Source organism: Hippocampus bargibanti, linkage group LG14 (genome assembly GCF_051943395.1).
Source record: "Hippocampus bargibanti isolate YZ-2025 linkage group LG14, ASM5194339v1, whole genome shotgun sequence".
Taxonomy (NCBI): Eukaryota; Metazoa; Chordata; class Actinopteri; order Syngnathiformes; family Syngnathidae; genus Hippocampus; species Hippocampus bargibanti.
This window is the reverse complement of record NC_142747.1, coordinates 13,724,634-13,749,586: the sequence shown is the minus strand read 5'-3', so window position 1 is coordinate 13,749,586 and position 24,953 is coordinate 13,724,634. Positions and strand designations below refer to the sequence as shown.

Below are 24,953 nucleotides of genomic sequence, written 5' to 3'. Positions count from 1 at the left end.
GACACAGCTACCGTAGGGAGTAGAGGGTGAAAGAATGACATTAGCGCAAAAGGAGGGATGAAAAATGAAGAAGCATTTTTGTCATTTACAATGCTTTGCCCAAATACCTCTTTGTTTATATTGGCACATTTCTAATTTCCCATAAAAAGACATTTATTTTCAGAATTAAAAGGTCCATTAAATGTAATGACTCCATTATTGCAAATTGTGGCCCCCAAAAAAATCAAGATACAAGCAATACTGTATATGGTGGCAGCCATGTTTTCCAATCTCATCTGATGTACTCATGGTCGAGGTGATCGATACATCACTGCTGCCTATATTTTTCCCAGCTGACGTGGGTCTCTCTCACAGTCGGCTACTCTGGCATCTCATTCGCTTTCCACTCAGATGGGAGCCAGAGCCGAGTAAATGCGTTGCGCTCAGCCATGTCCTTGTAAACGTGCCTTGATAGGGTTGGAAATGCTCCTTTTCAACTTATTTAAGGTATTTTTTGAAACATGCATCTTCAAGGACAAAAGCGAGTGTCCTTTATTTAGGATGCCGTATTCAAACACTGTAAAATTAGGTTTCACAGTCGTATTCATGATTTAATCTGTCAATTTTGAATGTGTAGTATTATGAGAATAAGATTATTTTTGTTGAAAGAATTTTTTGAGAATTTCCCAAAAAATAATTGACATAAAGTTGGTTACTTTTGAGAAAAAAAAACATGTAAAATTATTCCAGTGAATTTTTCTTCTCTATGAAACGTGTAAACTCTCAGTCGTACAGGAGTGGTCCATCGATGAAAATGTTTCTCCAGTCGTCATCTGTACTTCTTTGAAGGTATCTGACTTTTCGCTTCTCATCCAAGAGGCTTCGTCAACTAACTAAAATTTTGCTGGTAGCAATGGCCCTATACATATATCCCTGCTGTCCAGAGGTGCCGGTGCCAGATCTCTGCTCTGATAGGTCCCTGCCCTAAGGTCGGGGAGGGGCAGGGGACTATTTCCTTAGGCTACACTTATTACTTCTAATGTCCCGACACCTTCGAAGAAGTACAGATGACGGCTGAAGAAACCTTCTCTGTGAAATCAAATTATTCCTTTTTTTCAGTTATAAAAAATGTTTTTAAATGTATATTTTTTTAGTTGAAAAAAAAACGGTATTTACATTTTTGTATTTTTTGATTAAAAACCTTTTGGGGCAGGAAATGTGTCATTTCTGTCGCTTAAATGTTTTAAAACTCAAAACAAAGTTTGAATCGCATGAGTATGAATTTATGTATTTTTAGAAAAATAGGTTTCTAATTTTGCAAAAACACGGTTTTTGATGGCAAAAACCACAAATTACGTATTCAGTATATCCACTTAAAGAGTCCAATGACTGGAAGCATGCACGCTCCCAACAGCCACTCAATCCATTCCCACAGTCTCCCTAATGAGGATGAGGAGGACAAGAAAGACATGTCCCTCTGTAGCCACTTCATGCTCGGCCGGTTACATAACACCGGCAGTGATGTCTCCCTTTTTCAGAACAACCTCTCTCTCATTTGTCGTTAATTGTATTTGACACCAATCAGCTTCAAAAGCTCCTAATGACTCGGTGTTTATGTCGCTGGCTGACCTTTTCTTTCCTTTGCTTTTATTCTTTTATTCCATTCCCTCTCCTCACTCTTCAGCACTCAATTGTGCCACGTACATGAGCTCCGAATCAGTGGTTGTGTCAAAAAATCACAAAAATAATTCTTTGAAAATGAAATAATATATGTTGTACTCTTGATGAGTGCTCCGTTGGCAATACATTTTTATAAACAAATATTAGAAATTCCATTGTTAGCAGAGAATGCCATGCTAATGCTAAACACACAACCACTGCTATTCGGCACGACCACTCTGCCATAAAGGACAACCGACGTCTCCGGACAAGTTGTGTCCATAATTTGTGAAATGGCTTCAAATGACTTCTACTGAGTGTATTTTACAAAGATTCCACCGCATATAGCTATATTTTACATTTTAAGACTCACGCTGAATATTCAGGAAGTCTTGTTTTTGAGTTGGTGACGACTCCGTACGTGACATCACTAAAGGACCGCCCCTGACCGTAAACAAGACGCATTGTAGCGGTCCTTCCATCACGTCAATGTATTTTGCTTTACTTGTTTGGTCTGGGGACCTCGTGTTGCACCCAAAAGCCGCCAGAAGCCCAGAAGAGGGCGTCCAAGCGCCATATAAGGAATTTATCAGCCTGTGGAAACGGAGGTGGCCACAGGAGGTCGCCATTTTGCGCCTCTTTTTTTGGGTGAGGGATTTCCCCCCAATGTTGCCTCAAAATGGCACAAATAAATTATTTAATCGATTGAAAACATGTATGCTTTCCTCTTCAGAACTACTTGAATCATATTCATCACTGGATGTGTAACAAGAAAGCATATTCTCCGAATCTGAAGCCATTGTTTTGATTCACTAGCAATGCAAGACATCTTGGCGTGATGTCACGAACTGGGGGCGGGAATTTCTGAAAATGCCCAATTCGTAGCTCAATTTTTGCAGATTTTGGACACTTTAATTCATTTTTATTGGTGTTTTGCATTTGACTAAAAATATCATACTGCGTGTTTTGGGTATTTTTGATGCTGTAAAATGTTTTTCTGATGTCAGTTAAAAAAAACAAAAAAGTGATGTCGGTTGTCCTTTAAATCCTCACAGGTCTCGTCTAAAGTCATTCTAATCCAACTTTTCAACCACTCGCATTCTCTCTTGATGCTCACCATCAAGACCATTTCGTCACATTAACGTGCCCACGATATTCAACTGCACTTTTGCTCTCTTTTGAGGCACCACACAAACACATTTGGGTTTAATCTCTGATGTGGAAAAAGGATTCTTCAAAAAAACATCCAGACTTTAATGATGTCTTCAAGAAAAGAGTCTTCATTTCATTTAGACTGAAAATCCCGACATTCAATTACTTTGCACAGAATAAATGCGGCAATCAATAAGGTTTTGCATTCAGTGCCTGCAGGGCACAGATAACATTCATTTCACGTGCATGGGCTACGATGGAACCAATGGTAGCAGACAAAACACTGATCAGGCACATTTTTTTTCTCTCCACCGTACCAGAAGTGGTCATCTGGGAATTGACTTTTAATACCGACTACTCTAATTTATATTCACAACGGCGTGAAGAAGGATTCGGACTACAGAGAAAGTGAATTTAAGAAAAGGATGCGTGTGTAATCAAACGATGACTGGTCACCATCACAGAGCATTCATCTTTTTCAGACAAACAAAATGTGAAAATGTGATTTTTAGAGAGAGAGAGAGACGGTGTGCCGGACTCTGCTATGATAGGTCCCTGCTCTCAGGTTGGGCGAGCAGAGGACTACTCCCTGCGGCTCCACTGATTGTCCTGACTAGCAATTGGCCTGATTGCCCTATTTGCATTGGTATCACCTCATCAGCATTACTAATCCTATGTTGCCTAAGCAGGCTGTTGTACAAACGATCCAAATTGAACCTCACACCGCCATATCGGCTTAGTGAAGGATTTAGCTGTTTTATGAAAATCGCTTCTTTTACTCGCCTTTCAAACCATCTATGTTCTTTCGCGAAGCGTTTAACCTCATTGTTGTCAAATGAGTGGTTGCTAGATTTTAGGTGCATACGTACTGCCGATTGAGGTCCACTAGTAGTATCCCTGCGAGGTTGATAAAGTCTTTTTTTTAGAATTTGTTTAGTCTCCCCAATGTACTGCTCTTTACAATTTTCATTCTTACAATGTATTGAATAAACTACATTACTTTGATTTTCATTTAGCAGCCTATCTTTTGGATGCACTATTTTTTGCCTAAAAGTGTTTATCGGTTTGAAATAAGTAGGAATTTTGTGTTGCCAAAGGACTCTGTAGTTTTTCAGAAACTCCTGCAATTTAAGGTACTGCTACTCCTCTGCTTTTTGTATCTTCAGAATTTTTGGTTTCATTCCCTATTCTTTCCTTTTGACATTTGTTAAAAGACCACTGAGGGTACCCACAGTCTGTGAATGCTCTCCTGATATATTTTGATTCTTTTTCTCTACCTTCGACACTTGTTGGTATTAGTTTAGCCCTATGCTGGAGGGTTCTGATAACTCCTAGTTTGTGTTGTAAAGGGTGGTTAGAATCGAAAAGTACGTACTTCAATAACTGTGAATTCTTAGTGACCTGCCGCTTCCTCAATTCTAAAAAACATTTAACATTAGTATGGAAATCATAAAAATTGGAGTGAGGGAACTTGCCATGGAAAATTAAGACTGAGAGTTTCAATTTTGATTGTTTCATTCAATTATTTCTCATCACACGATGGACCAAAAATGTCTGCGCCACATGGAATGAGTTTAGTGTAAAATGGCGGTTGAAATATGTCTTTTCTCTGCACCAGTTTGGGCAGGATTGAGTGCAGTGGGCTCCTAGAAAAAAAAATCATTGTATCAAAATGAGCCAATTATGAGACTCTCGAGCTGTCTGGGTGTTCGCATAATGAGCGCTGCGTTATGATAGCATCTGTATATGATCTCTTTTGGCAGCTTAATAATGGAAGAGTCTCAAGGGGTGCTACTCATCGACCCACAAACGATCCGAGCAGATGTTGCTTAGATGAGTTATTGTAAAGCATCAATAAAAGGGTCACTTCCTCTTGATTTTCTTTTAATGAATTTGTTGTGTAGTCTTCCGCCTCTGAACTCCGCGAATGTACACATTGACGGAACTACTTTCCAGACACATACTAACTGTTTTTTTTTTTTTTTTTTCAGAAAGACCTCCATTAAATGAGGTCATCAATCAGCTGGTATCAGCTTGGATCGGGAGATAATTGGAGGTGAACTTTCGCCTCAATGATCGTCCGATAGCATTTGTGGTGACATTAACCGCTCGGACCTTAATGTCATCCCCAGGAGGAAAAACAAAAGATCAGACCAGTTTAAATTGTCTAATATCGTGCCATCAAAATGAGTAAAAGATCCAAAAACTTTATAAAATGTGGTCACAAAATTAGTTTTTTTTCCTTGACCTTCTTAGGGGGTTTGGTGAGGGGATTTGTTTCTCTCCCCGCCGATTGAAACGGTGAAATTGCTCTGTCAAGGTCGTCTTGAGGTTTTTGCCGTGTTTGTCAATAACTGTTGCAGTGCATGAAGATGAGCAACCATTTCCATATTTTGACATGAATACATACGCAACTGACATAATAGGATAAGATGGCCGAGCACCTCCGCTTTTATGTTGTGTCATGGCGCAAAGCAAGTAGCTACATTTGACAACCACGCGATTAAACCCAGTGATGGGCTGTGCATGTCACTCCTAGGCCTTCAGTAGTGCTAGGTCTGAATCACTCCACAGCTGCGAATGCTACTACACGCCCACCATAGGATGTTGTTGGCCAGGAAATAACTTGTGACTTGAAGAAAGTTAAGAAATACTGTCATTAAACTGTTCCCATTTTTACTATGAACATGTTGATTCATGATAACCTCATTAAATTGCAATATTATTTGCTATTTTTGCTCGCTTCGGAGCTGTCCAACCTTTCTTAATGATGTCCATCTATTCTTGAAAAGTCCGTCTTGAAAATGACTTTAACAGTAAATCTGCAATCAAATCCAATTCTTCTCCCCCTTCAGCCATTGTGGGTGGTCAAAACCGCTATTATGCACACATAAATGCACAAAAATGTATTTGCTTATGGAGCTTGCTGCAGATGCAGTGTGCTCGTTCTAGCCAGTATGCTGTTATCAATAGCGGCTAGTGATACTCTGATTAGCTAGTGACTAGCCAATCATGTGACTAGGCAATTTTAATTTGCAAAAACTCTGACGTTGCCAGTGCCTGCAAGCAGGCCTTGGGTTGCCAACTCGAACTCTGATTGGTGAAAGCAACTGTTTCATCGCCATTCATTTTTATGCTCCAAAGCCTGCAGAACTGATTGTGAAGGCACATTTTTGACCTTGGTAACAAATGATGGCTGAAATGTGATTGGTTAAATGCTTAAATGTGAAAAAAACACATCTGGAAGCAGCACGACAGTGGAAAAGCAATGAAAGTAAACCAAAAGACAATTTGGAATTATTTAATAAGAATTAATGGACAAAATATAATTCACATTAGTCTGTGATTGCGATATTTTTAGGCCAGCAGAGAAGGCCTTGCAGGCCCTGACGTCCCATCACTGATTAAACCCCAAATGACAAATCCCTGTCCAACTCTTTTTTTCAATCAAGTGTTTGTGAAGAAACCAGGCTGGCCCACTTCTCGGACTGTCAATCAATTTCCAAACAAATGGAGCATTCACACTGGTGCTGAAACACAATAACAGCCCGTGCATGAGGCTACGTCAGAGTCACACATAGACGTGCCATCCAGCAGGGAAGTGATTGACAATTAGCACTCGAGACAGAAAGAGGCCGATGGCGAGAAACAAGCAGCCGCAGTGCATTGTGGGTAAAAGTAACAATAATGGCTCATTATGTCCAAAGGTGGCTGCAGCCAAGTTGTGATGAATGAGCATTGTGGTGGCCATTAGTGAACAAGCAAGGATGTTAATGTGACAATTGTTGTCGTGATGGTTTTTATGTTAAAAAATGCGGGTGCGTCAGTCAGACATAATAGCAAAACAAAACTATATTTTAATAAAATGTGCATTCTGTGCTTTTTCCTCAACCTTTATTCCATACAACATTGTGCTCTTTTGGATTGGATTGGATTAGCCTTTATTAGTCTCTCAGTGGATAAATATGCATTTCACAGCAAAAAAAGAAAGAAGTAGATAAAAATACAGGCGGTGCCGTAAAGGTAGCCAGTCTCGCGCCGCCATCTTGGAGTCAAAACAAAAAAAAAGGTACCGTATTTTCAGCATATAAAGCGCACCCAAAAGCTTTCCTTTTCTTCAAAAGATGACCCTGCACCTTATATGCAGGTGCGCCTTATATGTGAAGGAATATTGAGCCACAACAGATCTCGCAACTCCTGTCAGCAGCTACCAACTCCATTTCCCCCTGTCGAAGAGGGAGTGCGTAACCCGAGTGTCTACTGTAGCGCCTTATAATGTAGTAGTAGTAGTAGTAAATCTCAGTGTAGTTTGAGTACGTACTTAGATTTATTTAAAAATTATGTATTTAAAAAAATAACAACACACACACAAAACTTTTGTCAATCAGATCAACTTGATGTGTCTTCACTGCATCTTCCTGACAATTCTGCTTCTGTGAGGTCATAATACTCCCACCAACTGATATTTTTTTCCACTGCAAGGAAACCAATGTGAACTAATGGATGTTATGAGGTGGGCTGCCACCATGTTGTGGTGGGGGTCGGATATCAATGTCTATATCAAATTTTGCTTGAATCTCCAAATTTGAAAAAAAAAAAAATAAAACGCGATGTTTGTGTATCAAAAAAACTCGCAAGTCGATGCTCTCGTATGTCAACTTGCATCTGTATTAGAAACAGAGTAAATGAAGGATCTTGTCAAGGGGAGTTGAATACCCTTTCTTTATATATGTTAACAGCTGGCATAGGAAATGAGAGAATATAATCATATTTTTTTCCATTTTTTGAGGCCTAAAGTGTGTGTGTATGCGCTCGTGTGCGTGTCTCTCATTGAAAAAAATGATGTTGGGCCTCAGCTCGGTCTCCTCCAGTTGATGAATGAATCTTTGCTCTCTTTGTCGCTTTCTCAAAAACAACCCTCTCATCTCTCCACCATTGATTGATTTGCTCTTCAGGATCCCTGCCCCTGTCGGCATGGCAACAGACAAGCGCTCCGTGCTCCATCAGCACGCTCATATTTTTATCATTCAGCACATGATTCATCTATTTATTCATCTATTTATTTATTTATTTTTTGGTGAGATTGATAGTGAAACGCTTTGACTTTTTATGCCGGATTTTTTTTTATTTCTAATTGCAACAAACGAGTTCGACGTATTCCCTCTGGCTGTTTGGATTACCTTGGATGTTCACATAAGGGAATTGAAACATGGGGAAAACTGCTGAAAAATAACTCATTTAAATTATGCAATATTATTATTATTAGTAGTAGTAGTAGTAGTAGCAGTGGTACTAGTAGTAGTAGTTGTAATTTTATTAGCAATATTACTATAATACTACATTATAATTAATTTACATAATCTACATATCATTAATGTACTATATTATAATATTTCTAATATATTTAATCAGTGGATGCTACAGTTTGGCGTTTGCTTTCAAAATTTAGCTTGTAGCAGACGTGCACATTCCACCATGGCGTCCCTGATCCACTAATGAAAATGACGCTTTGATCCTCTTCTCTTTCATCTCGAACTGCTTCATACAACAAAGAGGGTGCAGAAAGTGTTTAAGATTGAATGACTGTCTGTGTCTTTTGTGTTGTGTCACATTATTAGTATTTTTTTTTACTTCAAGGTGGCGCCGCCAGAGTGGCTGCCTTTACAGCAGCTTCTGTATTTTGTTTTTTTTCCTGGTGTGAAATGTAGATTTCTCCGCTGTGAGACAAATAAAGGTTTATCTAATCTAATCTAATCTAATGTCATGTAATCACGACTACGATTACAACAACAACAACAACAACAACAACAACAACAACAACAATAATAATAATAGTAATAATAATAATAATAATAATATAATAATAATAATAATAATAATAATAATTCATTCATGTCCCATGAATGAATGAGGACGGTCCTCCTACAGCCAATTTTACTTACAATTTGTTTGCCTATTTTTGTTTGGCTACTGTTTTGTTATTTATTAAAATAATGTATGGCACTTGCACACCCCACTTCCCGTAATCTTCATTAATTCCTGGTTCCATGGTTAAAACGTTTTTTTTTTTAATTGATATGTTGATTTTCTTTTTTTTTTTTGTCTTAAAGGTCAACTAGTGTCTTAGCCTGAAGCCTTCCTTCGTGTGTCATCCAGAGAGTGCCACCATGTTCCGCCTGACCTCACCCGCCCCCTTCCTCCCCCTCCTCTTTGCCATCCTCTTCCTCTCCTCGATGCCACCATGCCAATCCGAGTCCCGTCGTGGGACCGCGGTCTCCACCTCTCTTCTTCCCTCTTCCCTGCCTTCGGCGGGGTCATATGGAAACAGCAGTGTGCCGCCCTTGGGCAAGTGTGACGAGGAGACTGTGTGCAAGCCGGGCATCCTGTTGCCTGTCTGGATGCCCATCAGGCCTGGCATCGGGGAGCAGATCGCCCGGGCAGTGGTTTACTTTGTGTCCCTCATGTACATGTTTCTGGGTGTCTCCATCATCGCCGACCGCTTCATGGCGTCTATCGAGGTCATTACATCACAGGTGAGGTCATCTTTCCTCTCATTGCTGGATATCTGGCCATTTTGAGTCAGTTCAACTAAACCTGCACTCGCAAAATGCACTTGTTTGTGATACCTTTCAATTCATTAAATTAATTTAATCAGCATTTCCGCACCTTGTACGAGTAACATCTTTAATTAAAATGCAATTGAATTCTATTTTCACTAATCCATATGCATGCTTATATTCTTGTGGTGCGTGTGTGTGTTTGGCTAACAGGAGAAGGAGGTGACCATCACAATGCCAAATGGAGAAACATCAGTGGCAACCGTTCGAATATGGAACGAAACAGTGTCAAATCTCACCTTAATGGCTTTGGGCTCCAGTGCGCCGGAGATCCTCTTGTCAGTCATAGAGGTACTAAAACATGCGTCTGCGCACGCATGCATGTTGTTGTTACATTATCAGAGAGGTGTTGTATTTGACTGTTGATAGAGATTAGACAGAATAAGAAGTTTTCATATTTAAAAGTTTCATACTGTTATATGCTTAGTCAACACTTGTGACTCAATACACAATTGAAGCACAGCCAACCTGGGGTCAATCAGGTCAACAGACACAGCAAGTGAAACTGTCAGCTTCATCGAGGAGATCTGGCCTGGTACAGAACATAGGACTTGGGAAAACTCCTTCTCACACAACTAATTTAGTACTTCAAACTCCCTCACAGGAAAAGGTCATTAGCCAGGTTACAAATTTATCAGTTCATGGAAAACACAATGTTTTATTGCTTACAGCTCAGAACATCCAGAGGCGTGGTATTATAATCAAGAAAACTATGTTTTACTAATCTATCACTTTAATTTGCATGTAGTCTCAATAAATAGCTTGGCAGAGGGCCGCAGAATTCAGACATATGTCATGGATGACTGCGTTTCCTGCCGGCAGTAGGGACAATCTTTCTGGTTCCGGGTCTCTGTCCACAGTGTCTGACTGTCATATCTCTGACAACTGTTTAAAAAATATTTATTTTTCACTGAAATTCATACCAATCTATACTTTTTTACTTTTACCAACCCCAAAATTGTCTCATCTTCCAAAACCAGCTGAACTATGATTTGTCGTTACCTCAGCTATAAGCAACTGTAACTAATTTTCAGCTCGCGAAAAGTGGCAAAATGACTGCCCCAGGACATTGCTAAAAAAATGAATGGCTTTTGTGCCCTAACGCATACTCCACAAACAGAATAGAAATGATTCATGGAAAGTGCATAAAAAAATACTATTGAAAAGAAAATGTTTGTGTTGACTTCCCATTTAAGTATAGTAGTTAAAAAACTACTTGTAGTTTTTCCACATTTGTTTCCTCTACAAGTAACTACACTGGGACTGACGACTTTTGCCAAGAATCATCTTTATTTTTTTGTCACCATCTCTCCAGGTGTGCGGTCACGAATTCAGGGCGGGCGAGTTGGGACCAGGCACCATCGTGGGCAGTGCCGCCTTCAACATGTTTGTGATCATTGGCATTTGCGTGTGGACCATCCCCCAAGGTCAAGTGCGCAAGATCAAACACCTGCGGGTCTTTTTCATCACCGCCTTCTGGAGCATCTTCGCCTACATCTGGCTCTACCTCATCCTGTCCGTCATGTCGCCTGGCGTGGTCGAGGTGAATTTGGCCTTAGTGCCTTTATGGCTTAAGGTCCATGTACTTATACGCTATTTGCCCTCACAAAATAGCCGATTCAGACAGCATTTTTAAAAAATAATTGTTTGTTTGTTTATATAGCGCATTAACAACAGCTGAAGCTGGAACAAAAGCGCTAACATGGAAAAAATGGAAATGCTGCCACCTTATGTAAAGAAAAATACATTGCCAGAAGTCATACAGAGAGCTCTTTATCGGCACCCAAACAAGAAAAAACAAACCCGAACAAATTTGGGAATCGCACTCTAGGTCATATTTTCAATTCCCGAATAAATTAATGAATGGCAGTGAATGAGTTAATTAAATTATGTACAAGAATTGTTATTAAATAATTCCAAATTGTCTTTCAGCTGAATTCCTTTTATTGCTTTTCCCCTATTGTGCTGCTTCCAGATGTGTGTTTTCATATTTAAAGGACAACCGACGTCTCCGGACAAGTTGTGTCCATAATTTGTAAAATGGCTTCAAATGACTTCTACTGAGCGTATTTTAATAAGATTCTACCGCATATAGCTATATTTTACGTTTTAAGACTCGCTCTGAATATTCAGGAAGTCTTGTTTTTGAGTTGGTGACGAGTCCGTACGTGACGTCACGAAAGGACCGCCCCCCTGACCGAAAAAAAGACACATTGTAGCAGTCCTTCCATCACGTCAATGTATTTTTCTGTACATGTTTGGTCTGAGAACCGTGTTGCACCCTAAAGCCGCCAGAAGAGGGCATCCAAGCTCCATATAAGGAATTTATCAGCCTGTGGAAGCGGAGGTGGCCACTGGAGGTCGCCATTTTGTGCCTCTTTTTTTTTGCTGAGAGATTTTCCCCCAATGTTGCCTCAAAATGGCACATATAATTCTTTAATTGATTGCAAACATGTATGCTTTCCTCTTCAGAACTATTTGAATCATATTTATAACTAGATATGTAACAAGAAAGCATATTCTCCGAATCTGAAGACATTGTTTTGATTCACAAGCAATGCAAGACGTCTTGGCGTGACGTCACGACGACAAAGGTCAACAGTCACATTTCAGCTATCATTTGTTAGCAGGGTCAGAAATCCACTCCGACGCCTTCACAATCAGTTCTGCGGGCCATGTAGCATAAAATAAGTGTTGATAAAACTTTTGCTTTAACATATCCAATTTTGAGTTGGCGACACCGAGGCCTTCTCGCAGCCCTTATTTCCTGGCTAATTGTACCCTCTAGTGGACATGTAGCAAATCACACTTTTTATATGAGCCACAGTTACAGCTATAGTTGCAATAAAGGTTTTATAGCCATAAAACAGTTATTGAGGGTTGAATTGATTGAGACGTACCACTTTAATGCCTAGGTGTGAAATGCACGGCTCGCCACTGCATCCTCGTAAACCAAAGATACCACGATTAATTCAAAACGCATTACTCGACACAATTACGACACTCCCTACAATAACACCAGCTCCTATAAACTAAGCTTAGACACTTTCATCAGCCAATTTCAAAAACATACACACCCCGCTAATTTCTGTTCATCAAATGCAAACATTGCAGTCAAATATAGACAAGCCACTTCCAGTGAAACACTGATTGCTTTCTGTTTTTAGATGTGTGACTGTGTCGATTAATAAGACTCAACTTTTCCAAAGTGTATTAATGGTTCAAACTCATTTCCTGTGCCTCAGGTGTGGGAGGCCTTGGTGACCCTGCTGTACTTCCCAGTGTGTGTCATCCTGGCCTGGATCGCTGATCGACGTCTGCTCTTCTACAAATACATGGGCAAGCGCTACCGTGCCGACAAACGTCACGGTATCGTCGTGGAGATGGAAGGTGACCTGACGCCTAATAAGGGTGGCGTGGAAATGGTCACGGATGGCAAGTTCCCACCACGTGGAGCTGCCGTAGTCCCTGCTGAGAATGGCAGTGGAGAGGGTGCAGCGGCCAATAACCTGGGTGGGGCGATGGCCCGGTCTACATCCACGGGCGCTGGGGGCACACTGCCCAACTCCAACAGCGCCTTGGTCAATATGGAGACCAGTCGGGAGCTGGATGAGAGCCGAAAGGAGGTGGGAAGAGCTACATCACAGAACTGATGGTTGAATACTCCTTGCGGTATTTTTCGTTTTCAAATTCAAAATGAACTTTTGTTTTAAACTGATTTAAGATTCACAATTTAGCTTCTTTTTAACTTAATCTAACAATGATCTGGCTTTTATATTTATTTATTTATTTATTTATTTATTATTACAGTAAAGTCTCGTTATATCGATATCGGATATATCGATAGCCCCGGTTATATCGATACTATTTCTATGCACGCACGGAGAAAATTACATGCGAACAGGGTCAGATATATCGATAGTCCCGGTTATATCGATATTTTTTCGGACTCCCTTGAATATCGATATAACGAGACTTTACTGTATATGCTTATTTGTTATCTGCTTATTTGTTATCTGCTTATTTATTAGCTGCTTATTGCTTATCTTCTTATTTATTATCTACTTATTTGTTTTTATTTATTCGTTTATTTATTTATATTCACAATTTAGCTTCTTTTTAACTTAATCTAACAATGATCTGGCTTTTATATTTATTTATTTATTTATTTATTATCTGCTTATTTATTATCTGCTTATTCATTATATGCTTATTTGTTATCTGCTTATTTATTAGCTGCTTATTCATTATCTTCTTATTTATTATCTACTTGTTTATTTTTATTTATTCATTTATTATTTATATTCACAATCTAGCTTATTTTTAACTTAATCTAACAATGATCTGGCTTTTTATTTATTATTTATTATTTATTATTTATTATTTATTATTTATTATTTATTATTTATTATTTATTATCTGCTTATTTATTATCTGCTTATTTATTATCTGCTTATTTATTATCTGCTTATTTTTTAGCTGCTTATGTTTTAGCTGCTTATTTATTAGCTGCTTATTTATTATCTACTTATTTGTTTTTATTTATTCGTTTATTTATTTATATTCACAATTTAGCTTCTTTTTAACTTAATCTAACAATGATCTGGCTTTTATATTTATTTATTTATTTATTTATTTATTTATTTATTTATTTATTTATTTATTTAGTTGGGCTTTATTTGTTTGCTTGTTTGTTTTTGCATTTTTACACCATAATGTTTCCCTTGCACTCCGATGTTAATAGGTAAAAAATTGATGCATACAGTTTTGACTGTCAGCGAAAGAATGTCATACAGTATGCCTCTTTTAAACGCCCCCTCAAGGTCATTCGTATCCTGAAGGAGCTGAAGCAGAAGTATCCTGACAAAGAACTGGATCAGCTGATGGAGCTGGCTAACTACTACGCCTTGCTGCACCAGCAGAAGAGCCGAGCTTTCTACCGCATACAGGTAAACACTCCAATAACCTGTGCCCAGTCCCTGTCCCTGGCATTCATCATCGAAGCATCTGTTTTAGAGTCCAACTCCCATTCTCTTCAGTGCTTTTTTTCGTATGTCAAATACAGTATGTCTCTTTGCTCATCAATAAAGGTTCATGTGAATAACAATGTTTCATCATCTCATTATATTATTACATATAACAAATCAGAATCAGAAAGCCTTTAATAGTCCCACAATGGGGAAATTTGCAATCTACAGCAGTAAAATTGAAAGGGGTGGGTGGTGAAATGATAAAAACTAAGTATTCTATGCATAATAGAAATGTCAGAAGACTGAAATGTATAACTGCGCAAAAATGTTTCATAAAAACTACTGTGCATAATGCAAAGTATAAAAATTCAGTATAAAAAGCATATTTGATATATGTAACTGTATTGACTCAACATAAGGTGGCTGTGCTATTTACAATGTGTGTGTTTTTTTTTTCACGTGTTTATAAAGAAGCCTGACAGCAGTCGATAGGAATGAGCGGCGGAATCTATCCTTCTTGCAACGCGGGTGTAACAGTCTCTGGCTGAAGGCCCAGTGCTGTCAGCGTGGGCAGGAGGGCGTGGGATGATCTGTCCATCATAGCTTTCAGTTTAACTAGCATCCGTCTGTTGATGTGTTACTGGTATTGAACAAAATGTATACAAAATATCAGGATTATTTTTTTGCACATGGCAAAATTGTATTTTGGTACGGATTTTTAGCATGCATCATGAAAAATAGGCTCACATGATTTGCTGTCGCGGGCCGTAATAAATGATGTGCGGGCCCAGATCTGGCCCCCAGGCCTTGTGTTTGACACTAGTGCAGTAGGCGTTTAAATGATTTTTTATCATTATTATTGGCAGGAATCCACTGCCCCCAAAATCTAATCTTATCATGGACGTGTGTGGTCTGTCTCTTTCTGTACCCCCACTACAATCATCTTCGCTTTGTTCCCTCAAGGCAACGCGCATGATGATCGGAGCTGGTAACGTCCTGAAGAAGCATGCCGCCGACCACGCTCGCCGCGCGGTGGCCACTGAAGAGGAGGTACCAGAAGACGACGACCTGGCCATGTGCAGCCGCATCTCCTTTGAAAGTGCTCACAGCCAGTGCATGGAGAACTGCGGGATCCTTACACTAGCTGTTATATGCCAGGGTAGGGAAACTAAAACGAGGGTTTTGGCTTTAATTTGTGTATATTAATTATGGTATCATAAATTGTCCATCTGTTTTCTGAAGCACTTGTCCTCCTTTCAAGGTATACCCTTGACTGGTTCCCAGCCGATGTTGGGCCAGGAATTAAATAATGGGAACCCACGGGCTCCGAATTTAAATTTTTAGGAGCTGATGTCAAAAATTAAAGAGCATTCCACTATCATTTAACTTCCAAAGTACTTTCCTCTCATTCACACAGTTTTATGAATGTTCAGAATGTTCAAAAACAAACAAACAAGCAAGGCTCGTGAGAGCACTTGTTGATTGCTGCCTACTCGGGCGCCATCTTTGATTTATTTTTTGTTTGGATACACCCATTTGAGGCAAAATGTGACATTTAGTGCTCATCTGTAGCCCTGTGTCGAGTATGATTGACCCACGCTACACAGTTAAAGACAGTGAAAAGGACCGCCATTGGTCTACCCCTCGCTCCTCATTTAAGGTCTCTACGCGTACCCATTCAAATCTTAAAAGTTGGGTTTCTGTAAGTCAAAACTGAGGCAAATTTCTTGACTGAAAATCCAACATTGGCCTGATGTAAATGTCACTGATTGAATTTCCAATCTGGTGCTTTCAGGGGGCCTGGGTGAGAACACATTCTACGTAGACTACAGGACCGAAGACGGCTCTGCCAACGCCGGCTCCGATTACGAGTACAGTGAAGGAACACTGGTGTTCAAACCTGGAGAGACTCGCAAAGACATTAAGGCAAGAAAAGACAAAAATTGCTTTCTGTATATACAACCACTTAAATGTTTATTCTCTAGGTTGGCATCATCGACGACGACATATTTGAGGAGGATGAGCACTTTTTCGTGCGGTTGCTCAACCTGCGGGTGGGCGACGCTGAGGGCATGTTTGAAAGTGATGACGCGGGCGCCGTGCCCAAAGCCCAGCTGGTGGAGCCCCTGGTGGCCACCGTGACTATTCTAGATGACGACCATGCTGGCATCTTTACTTTTGGTGAACGCATGGTGCGCACCAGCGAGAGCGTGGGCACCATGGAAGTAACGGTGGTGCGAAACTCGGGCGCCCGCGGCACCGTCATCCTGCCGTATCACACCGAGTCGGGCACCGCCAAGGCGGGCGAGGACTATGAGGAAGCACAGGGCGAGCTGGAGTTTACCAATGACCAGACAACGTGAGCTCAGGCCATTAATGATAACTTTCTATGACATTTTATGCAACAACTAGCAGCATCACACAAAACTAATAGTTGAATCTTTGCATGTGTGTGTGCATGTCTGCGTGTTTGTTTTCGCATGTGCAGTCAAACGCTCCACTTGAGGATAATTGATGATGAAGAATACGAAAAGCACGAAAACTTCTTTATCGTCTTGGAGGAGCCACGCTGGCTAAAAAGAGGAATTTCAGGTCAGCAGCCACTCTATCTCAGCGATCACACAATAAACAGATATTGGCGTCACTTCACACGCCAAGCACATGCCACATTTCCCGAACGTGATCACGAATGTCTTGGACATTCACACATACGAAATTGTCAGCCTGGCACATATACCACCAATCCTCCAAAAGCTGATCACATACAGACGCTCCCCAACTTATGAACGAGATACGTTCTGAACAGTCGTTCATAAATTGAATTCGTTCCTAAGTTGATTCAGTGCTATATTTTGTATGGAACGTGTTTTTAATGCTAAGTACAGTAAAGTCTCGTTATATCGATATTCTCGGGAGTCGGAAAAAATATCGATATAACCGGACTATCGATATATCCGATCCTGTGGCATGTAAATTTTCTCCTAGCGTTCATAGAAATAGTATCGTAATAAGCAGTACTATCGATATAACCGATATCGATATAACGAGACTTTACTGTATGTTTAAGGTTTATATAAGTATATTTAAGGCTTGTATAAGTAACCTGTATTGGTTTGTACTGAAAAATAAACATTAAATAAAATATATGCACTATAATGATATGTACATGTACACCTGGAGAGAATACTACATACTGTATATTACTATAAAATTGTACTGGTGTTCGTAACTCGAACGTTCATAAGTAGAGGAGCGTCTGTACTTTGAATATCATAATCACATACTGTAGAACCAACACGTTAAAGACATGAACCCTGCATGTTGACCATATACTGCATATCCGATATGTTATACACGCATATTTATGTACTGTACAGTACACTTTATTTATGTACTGTACCCAGCACTTTAAGCATTTTCACCCCAACATACACATTCACAAGCACTAAATAAATAATGAAGTGTGTTGTAAATAAATCAGTGTGCATGTGTGACATCTTGTTGTCAATAATTCTCTCTTTGTGTTTATCACAGCTCTGCTACTCAGCCAAGGTAAGATGGCTTCTGTCTTATGCTTTTTGTTATGTTGCTTGTGCCCTCACCTTTGCAATCACTTATTACTAGTTACAGACCAAAATACCGAGACATTTTAAAACCAGCGATTTCTGAGAAGAAGATGAAGCAAGAGCAAGTCCCTTATATGATATGTTTGTCAAAGCTAAAAATGTTACATGAGATTGACTTCAATTTCAGGTCACACCAAAACTGTCAAACATGACCACCAGCTGCAACCCAAATTGGGTCAAAATAAGTAATGTTACCTTATAACCCACTTGAGGAAAATCTACAGGCAACCCAGCGGTTTTACACTGACTTGATCATCATTTAAAGAACAACCGACGTCACTTTTTTGTTTCCTAACTTTCATCAGAAAAACGTTTTATAGCATCTAAAATACCCAAAACACGCAGTATGATATTTTTTGTCAAATGCAAAACACCAATAAAAATGACTTAAAGTGTCTAAAGAGTACTTCAATTTGAAACCGGAAGTGGCCAGTTTCAGAAGGTCCCACCCCCTTTTTCGTGATGTCACCCTAAGACGTCTTGCCTTGCTGGAGAATCAAAACAATGGCTTCAGATTCGGAGAATATGCTTTCTTGTTACTCATCCAGTTATGAATATGATTCAAATAGTTCTGAAGAAGAAAGCATACATGTTTGCAATCGATTAAAGAATATATTCCGTGTAATTTTGAGGCATCAAGGGTAGGAAATGTCGCACCCAAAAAAGGCAGAAAATGGCAACAAAGCCGTGTAAGGAATTAATCAGCCCATTTCCACAGGCTGATTAATTCCTTACATGGAGCTTTGTCGCCCTCTTCTGCCTCTTTTTGGTCCTACACGACGTTTTCAGACCAAAGTACAGCAAAATGCATTGACGTGATGGAAGGACTGATACGATGTGTCCTTTTTTCGGTCAGGGGCGTTCCTTCAGTGACGTAGGGTGAGGACTCGTCACCAACTCAAAGACAAGACTTCCGGAATATTCAGCGCTAGTCTTAAAACGTAAAATATAGCTATATGCGGTGTAATCTTTGTAAAATACGCTCAGTAGAAGTCATTTGAAGCCATTTTACAAATTATGCACACAACTTGTCCGGAGACGTCGGTTGTCCTTTAATTGAACACATGTGTGACACGCTCGTAAATTCTCCTTTCAGAGGGTTCTGAGGGGCAGCTGAGCGCCGAGGAGGAGGAGGCCCGAAGGATTGCCGAGATGGGCAAACCCATCCTGGGGGAGCACAGCCGGCTAGAAGTGGTCATCGAGGAGTCCTACGAGTTCAAGGTGCGGCATTCACTTTTATTTGAATAAAATCGATGTGAATGTACTGCAAACTCGACCTAATACAACGTCTGTAATGCATTGTGCCAGAGATTTTCAAGACATTTATTTTAAGATAATAGATTCCGAAAATACAAACAAAATGATCACAAAAAGAGGACACATACGTCAATGTCATACTTTTTTGCCATCTATTAGAAGACTAGTTATTGCTTTTGTCGCTATAAATTGCTGGCTTAGGAATATGGACAACAATGCATTATTTGTTATGAATAAAACATTCCCCCCCGGGACACCATTAGAAGTTTCACGGCACACTAATGTGCCCCCCCCAATCCTCTCTGCACACTGGTTGAGACTCAATGCATTATACAAGATTAGTTCAACCCCAATTAGGCTTTGCTTCGTGCTTTTCTTTTGACTGTTTACATTATCAAGACTCCGTCCAACAGACGTCCAACAGACGGACGCTAGCTAAACTAAAAGCTATGACGGACAGCCCCTCCCACCCCCTCCTGCCCATCCTGACAGCTCTGGGTAGCTCCTTTAGCCAGAGACTATTACACCCGCGCTGCAAGAAGGAGAGGTACCGCCGCTCGTTCCTACCGACTGCTGTCAGGCTTCACAATTCCCAATGATCACATGTGAAAAAAAAAAAAAAAAACAAAAAACAAAAAAAAAAACTGGACACTTGTAAATATGGGTTGTTGCAATATATCTAAATGCATCTCTTGATTCTGCACTATGTACAGTCTTGTTTATAGAACGGTTTTTGCACATCTACATTTGCACAGTATACAGTTGACATTTTTATTTTGTTATGCTTAGAATATCTTGTTTTCTATCCTTTCACTCCCACCCCAACCCCATCCCTCTTCAATTGCTGCTGTGGACTGCAAATTTCCCCATTGCGGGACGAATAAAGGTATTCTGATTCTGATTCTGATTCTGATTCTGATATAAAGACTTGCACAAGAAAAAGTATAAAACGCATTTTACTTTACTATATTGTCATTATTTGTTATTAATAAGCATATTTAATGGGTGATAAAGTAATAACATTGAATTTGTTTTGGCTTATAACAACAGAGTGCTGAGTCAAAGCGGTCAAGATGCTTAATATATGCACAACTTCTCTCTCTGACTGCCCGTTGGCGATCGGATCCACATTGATCGGTCACGCTTTCGTCCTCAGAGAAAGCGCCTGGGAAATTGCTGATGTAAAACCTCTCCGCAGCCTTAGTGGTGGTTAATGTCAATCTCGGCGTGTTAATGATGTATTGATGTCGCCAAAAAGCTCTAACCCCCATAGCAATTAATTTCTGCATAAGTAGGTGATGTTAATATAAGTCGTTAGCGTGAAAAATGTCCATCCTTATGCTTGAAACGTTTGCTTAAATGGATTACAGTGGTCTGTTTTTTTTTTTAGAATAGCACTCATGCTACGTTTTGGACCAAAGTATTTGAACACACACCTCTTCAGCATTAGTGGACTGGAAGAAAGGGTTTGTGGTCTTTCGCGTCTTGTCCAAAACCTTCTTTCTTTTTTTTAACAGAGCACAGTTGACAAGCTCATTAAGAAGACTAACCTGGCATTGGTCATTGGCACACACTCCTGGAGAGAGCAATTTGTGGAGGCCGTCACTGTCAGCGCAGGTATAACAAGTGCATGTACGTGTAAATGTGCGCGTGTGCGTCATTTTCCTTTTGCCTTTTTGCTGTAGATTCATTGTGTTTTGCTTGTATTTTTCTATTACTATGTTGTGTCTTGGATTCTCTTTTCCGTTTAGTTTCAGAAGCAATTTACTGTACATTTTCTCATTCCTTGCCCTTTGCAAGCGCCTTAGAGGTCGGTGCTTGAATCTGTGCTCCAGATCGTTACAATGTTGCGTTACAATGTTAGTACAGTGTACAATGTTTTCTTAGGGTACCGTATATTCTGGTGCATAAGGCACACCCAAAAGCGTTGATTTTCTTCAAAAGATGACCCTGCGCCTTATATGAGAAGTAATATTGAGCCACAACAGGTCTTGCAAACACTGTCAGCAGCCACCGAATCCCCCCCCCCCCCCCCACCTAAGAAGTAATGCGTACCACCAGACTGTACTGTAGCACCTTATAATGTGGCGTGTCATATATTTGGAAAACTTTTATATATTTTTATATTATATTTAGAAAATATTTTTCATTCGGGGGGGTGCGCCTTATATATGGAACAAGTTTGAAAATACAGCTTTCATTGGGGGTGCGCCTTATACTCCGATGCGCCTTATACCAGTGTCTGAAATAACGTCTTCCCAGACGCCCGTGGTGTGCAACTTTTACGGCGGGCGTACAACTTTTTCACGTTTTGTTTTTTTTTTTTTTTTTTTCAAATAATACGTTTGCTATATTCCGATTTTGAAATCTTCGTTCGGTTTGGAAATTACGGAATTTCGGTCCGTTTGGCAATTTGCACAGTCAGCAGCCTATCAGAAGCCTCCAGTGAATAACTTCATGCTTCCGGGTGCATTTGCATATCATTTTCCAAAATAGCCGCACAGAGAACACAAGAAAAATGGATAAGTGGTTAGGAATCAAGCAAAAACCTCAGCCTCAGAAGAAAGAGTCAAAAGAAGCTAACAAAATCTGTGACACTACAAAATGTAGACGTACATTAAAAGAATCGTGGGAAGAGGAGTTCACATGGCTTGTATCAGACGACGCAGCTGAACATTGCATTGTACAACATGCCGAACAGTGTATGCCCAAAGACAACTGGAGCAAAATCATCATCAAGGGGTATTTACGATAAATTAAGCAAGGGAGCATTTGTGGTTGGTACATCAATTACTTAATTTTAGTAAGTGTTTTCTGTTATATATTCTGATTATCAATCCATAATACTTTGCAACAATGGTTTTTATTTGCGATTCGTCGTCTTATTGTGTTTCAAGTTTCAAGAAAAATGGGGCAGGCAACTTTATGGCTGTCATGTGTTTTAGACACTGCTTATACACCAGAAAATATGGTACTTCCTGTCATATTAAATAATGTGAATTTAACAAAATTCAGTGCAAGTCACTTAGGCTAAGTGAGAGTGACTCTGGATCTTTTGCCTAGTTCACATTGGGTGCCAGTTCATGGTTGTAGAACTGTGTTGGGGGAGCAGTTACTTTGTTAATCAGCCCCTCTGGGACATCGCAATTTAGCCATATTCACAGACAAATTTTATCTGATAGGTGAAGAAGGCACTGCAGAGAGCCAATTGTTTTGTATCCAAGCTCTTTGTTGTGTAGAAAAGTCCCTTTTTTTAGAACAGTTCCCCTTTAAATGATCTGATCTGCAGTCTTTCTACAACATCCGTTTTATAGAATACATTTATAGCTGCTCAATTGAAGTCAAACCAGTAAAATCAAATCACCATCATGGGACTTTTCAAAATTGCATCCATAGTTCATTCTTGAGACTCATAACCATTATGAAGAAGCAAACTATTTTTGTCATTTTTTGTTGCCACCTAAATATTTAAGTAAGCCAGTTGACATGGCAATATTTTATTACTGATGGTTATTGTTGTAAAAACAGTAGAAGACTAAGTACCAGATTAATCGAGATTCTATAAAACAGGCACCAAATCATAAGTTTGCCTTTACTCGGTTTGATTTGCGGCGCCGCCCTGTTTTTGTCCTATAAGCATATCTTATTTTCACCACAGAAAATGTGTGAGGACAAAGCAAAATTAACTCATTCACTGCCACACATAAGCAAAAATGTGTCCACTCCAGGAGCAGGTTTTTTTTTTGTCATTTTCACTCAAATTCCAGGACCCACAGAATATTGAGTTTTAGGACAACATAAACATTCAATACAGCATAAGAAACCTTAGACTCTCCTCTTTCATCAGAAAAAAAAATTAGTTCCTTAATTATATCGGTCTGGAGTTATATAGCTTGAAATGAGGGCAGCTGTCCATAATACAATCCAATACATACATATTGATTTATGTAGTGCTTTGACAACAGCTGAAGTTAGAACAAAGAGCCTACATGGAAAAAACAGAAATTCTCCGCCCTGGAAAAGAAAAAATATTACCAGACACCATGGCCAGCACTTTATCGGTACACAAGGATGAAAAAACAAAACCCGAACAAATGGCGCTCCACGTCATATTTTTAATTCCTGAATAAATTTGTGAATGACAGTGAATGACTTAAAGGAGAACCGACGTCTCCGGACAAGTTGTGTCCATAATTTGTTAAATGTCTTCAAATGACTTCTACTGAGCGTATTTTACAAAGATTCCACCGCATATAGCTATATTTTACGTTTTAAGACTCGCGCTGAATATTCCGGAAATCTTGTTTATGAGTTGGTGACGAGTCCTCACCCTATGTCACTGAAGGAACGCCCCTGACCGAAAAAAGGACACATCGTAGCAGTCCTTCCATCACATCAATGCATTTTGCTGTACTTTGGTCATGTAGGACCACAAAGAGGCAGAAGAGGGCGACAAAGCTCCATGTAAGGAATTAATCAGCCTGTGGAAACGGGCTGATTAACTCCTTACACGGCTTTGTCGCCATGTTCTGCCTTTTTTGGGTGTGACATTTCCCACCCCTGATGCCTCAAAATGACACTGAATAAATTATTTCATTGATTGCAAACATGTATGCTTTCTTCTTCAGAACTATTTGAATCATATTCATAACTGGATGAGTAATAAGAAAGCATATTCTCCGAATCTGAAACCATTGTTTTGATTCTCGAGCAAGGCAAGACGTCTTGTCATGACACCACGAACATGGGGGCGGGACCTTCTGAAACTGGCCACTTCCAGTTTCAAATCGAAGTACTTTTTAGACACTTTAAGTCATTTTTATTGGTGTTTTGCATTTGACTAAAAATATCAGCCTGCGTGTTTTAGGTATTTTAGATGCTATAAAACGTTTTTCTGATGTCAGTTATGAAACAAAAAACTGTCGTCGCTTGTCCTTTAAGTTTGAAGTGATGGTGTGTCTCAACCGACTCCCCAAATTTGTGCATCCAATCCTGATAAATGTTAATTGTAGCCACCCGGTGGACAACGTAAACTTCATTGAGCTTCTGCATCTTCCTCCCTCTGTTTAAGGTGACGATGATGAGGAAGAAGGCCGTGAGGATCATCTCCCCTCCTGCTATGACTACGTCATGCATTTTCTCACAGTATTCTGGAAGGTTCTGTTCGCCTGTGTGCCACCTACCGAATACTGGAATGGCTGGGCCTGTTTCATCGTTTCCATTAGCGTCATCGGCCTGCTGACCGCCATCATCGGGGATCTGGCGTCGCATTTCGGTTGCACAGTGGGACTTCGAGACTCTGTGACCGCCGTCGTTTTTGTGGCCCTTGGAACGTCCATTCCTGGTGAGTGAAGTAAATTTGGATGCTTTGTCCTCCCCAACTGGCCAGCTGGTTCTGTCATTTTTGTTTGGATCATTCACTGTGGTTACTGATTGATAGAGAAGAGACAGAATAGAAGTTATCGCATTTAAACGTGTCATGCTGTTGTGTGCTTAGTTGGCCGAACACAAGGCCCACAATGGAAGCACATAAAATCTGGGGTCAATCTGAGGTGAACAGACACAGCCTGTTAAAAGAAATCTAGCCTTGGGCGGAAGGGAGGGCTTGTTAAACTCCTTCACCGGAAGAGCTCATTCGCCAGGTTACAAATCTATCAGTTCATGGAAATACAACCCATTAAAATGTCTATGTT

At 39.9% G+C, this 24,953-nt stretch overlaps 1 protein-coding gene across 1 annotated transcript in view; it reads left to right on the top strand.

Annotated features, from left to right (window-relative positions):
* Window positions 1–24,953, top strand: part of slc8a2b (solute carrier family 8 member 2b) — a 53,067-nt gene that overhangs the window by 22,525 nt on the left and 5,589 nt on the right. The window contains exons 3-15 of the mRNA XM_089013557.1: window positions 8,901–9,323; window positions 9,561–9,698; window positions 10,723–10,950; window positions 12,653–13,033; window positions 14,231–14,356; window positions 15,341–15,536; window positions 16,173–16,303; window positions 16,363–16,736; window positions 16,866–16,969; window positions 17,912–17,929; window positions 19,100–19,224; window positions 20,778–20,877; window positions 24,332–24,604. Of these exons, the coding sequence (XP_088869683.1) occupies window positions 8,958–9,323; window positions 9,561–9,698; window positions 10,723–10,950; window positions 12,653–13,033; window positions 14,231–14,356; window positions 15,341–15,536; window positions 16,173–16,303; window positions 16,363–16,736; window positions 16,866–16,969; window positions 17,912–17,929; window positions 19,100–19,224; window positions 20,778–20,877; window positions 24,332–24,604 (2,560 nt within the window). The 5' untranslated portion in view covers window positions 8,901–8,957. The remainder of the gene's footprint in view (window positions 1–8,900; window positions 9,324–9,560; window positions 9,699–10,722; window positions 10,951–12,652; window positions 13,034–14,230; window positions 14,357–15,340; window positions 15,537–16,172; window positions 16,304–16,362; window positions 16,737–16,865; window positions 16,970–17,911; window positions 17,930–19,099; window positions 19,225–20,777; window positions 20,878–24,331; window positions 24,605–24,953) is intronic.